General features: G+C 47.6%; 1 protein-coding gene across 1 annotated transcript in view; it reads left to right on the plus strand.

Annotated features, from left to right (window-relative positions):
* Positions 1 to 792: 792 nt before the first annotated feature.
* The window catches only part of LOC106819409 (homeobox protein araucan-like), a gene marked incomplete at both ends in the record, with an annotated part of 12,492 nt that continues 10,784 nt past the window's right edge, over positions 793 to 2,500 (plus strand). The window contains 2 exon segments of the mRNA XM_014824051.1: positions 793 to 906; positions 2,100 to 2,183. Coding sequence (XP_014679537.1) covers positions 793 to 906; positions 2,100 to 2,183 — 198 coding nt within the window.

Below are 2,500 nucleotides of genomic sequence, written 5' to 3' on the forward strand. Positions count from 1 at the left end.
CACCATGTCATCCCGGTACCTTGTCAGCGTGTCATCATGACACCTTGTCACCATGTCATCATGACACCTTGTAACCATGTCATCATGACACCTTGTAACCATGTCATCATGACACCTTGTAACCATGTCATCATGACACCTTGTAACCATGTCATCATGACACCTTGTAACCATGTCATCATGACACCTTGTAACCATGTCATCATGACAGCTAGTAACTATGTCAGCTTTTCATCGCAAAACATTGGTCGTATTCGTCAAACATAGGGAGTTTCACGTGAAATCTCCCGATATTTAGATATCAGCTCAACAACAGTAATGTCAACACTGTTCTCACATCGTGACACATATAAACCACGCGACTGCAAGAGTCAGGAACACAGATCGTTCGAAAACATCCCGTATAAAAACAATAATTTCACAAATAAATCGAGAAATTATTAAATGAAGACAAATTTAGTCTCGTCTGTCAGCGTACATATTACTGATTACTTTAGCATGAAAATCATCACGAGGTTTTTTTTCTGTTAGAAGCTATAAAAAATGAACAGCAAACGTACGACTGCTATAGCTTGAGATTCGCGAGAATGGAATTTTGAAACGCTTTCACAAACCAAGTACACCTATAGTAATACGTGACTCAAATGTGTATAGACTGGTACCTGTCTCGCAACATACACCAAGGTTACATAGTGTAGAGATGGGATCTCGCGAGAGAATTTCGCTCTAGTTTTGTTGCCATATATTTAAAGCATATATCATATATGCTTTATATGCTTATTCGCGTTATAGATACATGTTGAAATGCGGATTGGTGCACATATTGCTGAAAAGAATGATGAGCGAATGTTCTATGGCATGTCAGCCTCACTATATTATACACTCCGTGTGGCGCAAGGAGTGCCGGTAAGTGTCAGAACGGTCGAGAACATATGAAAGCGGTTGAGAAAATCCTGTGCAATCAAAGCAACGCGAGTCTAATCACAGACACACGCACACACACACACACACACACACACACACACACACACACACACACACACACACACATCACGCACACACGCGCACGCACGCACGCACGCGCACGCACGCACGCCACGCACGCACGCACGCACGCACGCCGCACGCAAGCACGCACGCACGCACGCAAGCAGCACGCACGCACGCACGCACGCACGCACGCGCACAACACACACACAACACACACATATATATATATATATATATATCATATATATATATTATGCAAACGCGATATTAATACTGCCTTGCATATGGCGCCATCTACATGGCAAATGGTGCGGCGCTAGATTCGTAATAGGCAGTGCATCATACGTGTGCGCGTGTTTGTGTGTGTGCGTCGCCGAACTTTCGCGTATTGCGTCGGTATAGACGTCGGCGAGTTTTTCACCGACGGCGACGCAACGCGCGGTGCGAGCATAGGCGCACGTATGCGCTTATATTGGCTCTCCCTATACTCCCGCTTATCATTCCATCGCTTCCGCTCGCAACACGAATAGAAGAGCGACCTGCTCCGCCCCGATGTGTCAATCAGGGCGTGGGCGTGGCGTGTGCCAGCGTGCCGAGCGTGGCGCGAGCGCACCCGCGCACATGTTAACAAGAGCTGCTATTGGTTGCCCGCCACCGAGCTGTCATGTTACCGGTTCATGCTGGCGCTGACGTGCTCGGACATCTTGTAACTTTATGTATTACATGGAAATGCTTGGTCGCAGTTTTTTGATCAGCTTAATTTGGTGAACGAACGTCGGTCGTTGTGATTTACATGAGAGGAGCAGAAAGCGCGCGAGCGAGACAGGAGAGACAGAGAGATAGAACGAGAGAGCAGACGACGAAAGCGCGACGTCGTACCACGCCGAAGCGCGTATTTGCATAATAGCTGCATCGTTAGTTGAGGGGAGCCGCACTTCGGACTGCAGCTATAGAGGCATGCGGTGCGAGCAGTGGCGACGCAGCTAATTCCCACATCTGTGAGAGCCTCGAGGAAACCGAAAGAGGAGAAATCCCTACGAGAAGGAGGAGGAGGAGGAGGAGGAGGAGGGACAGTGAACGTGCGAGGGAAAGAATAGCATCTTCGTTAGCATCACCATCATCGTCGTCGTCGTTACGATGACGACGTTTCCACAGTTTCCCATCCGTTTCCAGCAAGCTCGGCGACGTCTCAGGTGAGCACGGCATCTGTGTATAGTCTCTCACCGCTTTCTTCTCTCTCTCTCTCTCTCCGCTTTCGCCTTCTCCGGTTGCCGCACGCACGGCCTGCTGGACATAAAAAGTGCATGCACGCAGACGCTATATGCACGTACTACATACTACGTGTGAAGTCGACACGGCAGCTCAGCCGAGATTACGCTATAGCCGTGTCCAGCGCAGTCGCTACTTCAAAACGTCTTCTTTCTTATTTATTATATCGAAACTAATATGTGTATATATTTTGTAGTGTGTATTGAGAAATGAATGATTATAATATATAAATATGCAATTA

This window comes from Priapulus caudatus, unplaced genomic scaffold, assembly GCF_000485595.1.
Source record: "Priapulus caudatus unplaced genomic scaffold, Priapulus_caudatus-5.0.1 Scaffold3367, whole genome shotgun sequence".
Taxonomy (NCBI): domain Eukaryota; kingdom Metazoa; phylum Priapulida; class Priapulimorpha; order Priapulimorphida; family Priapulidae; genus Priapulus; species Priapulus caudatus.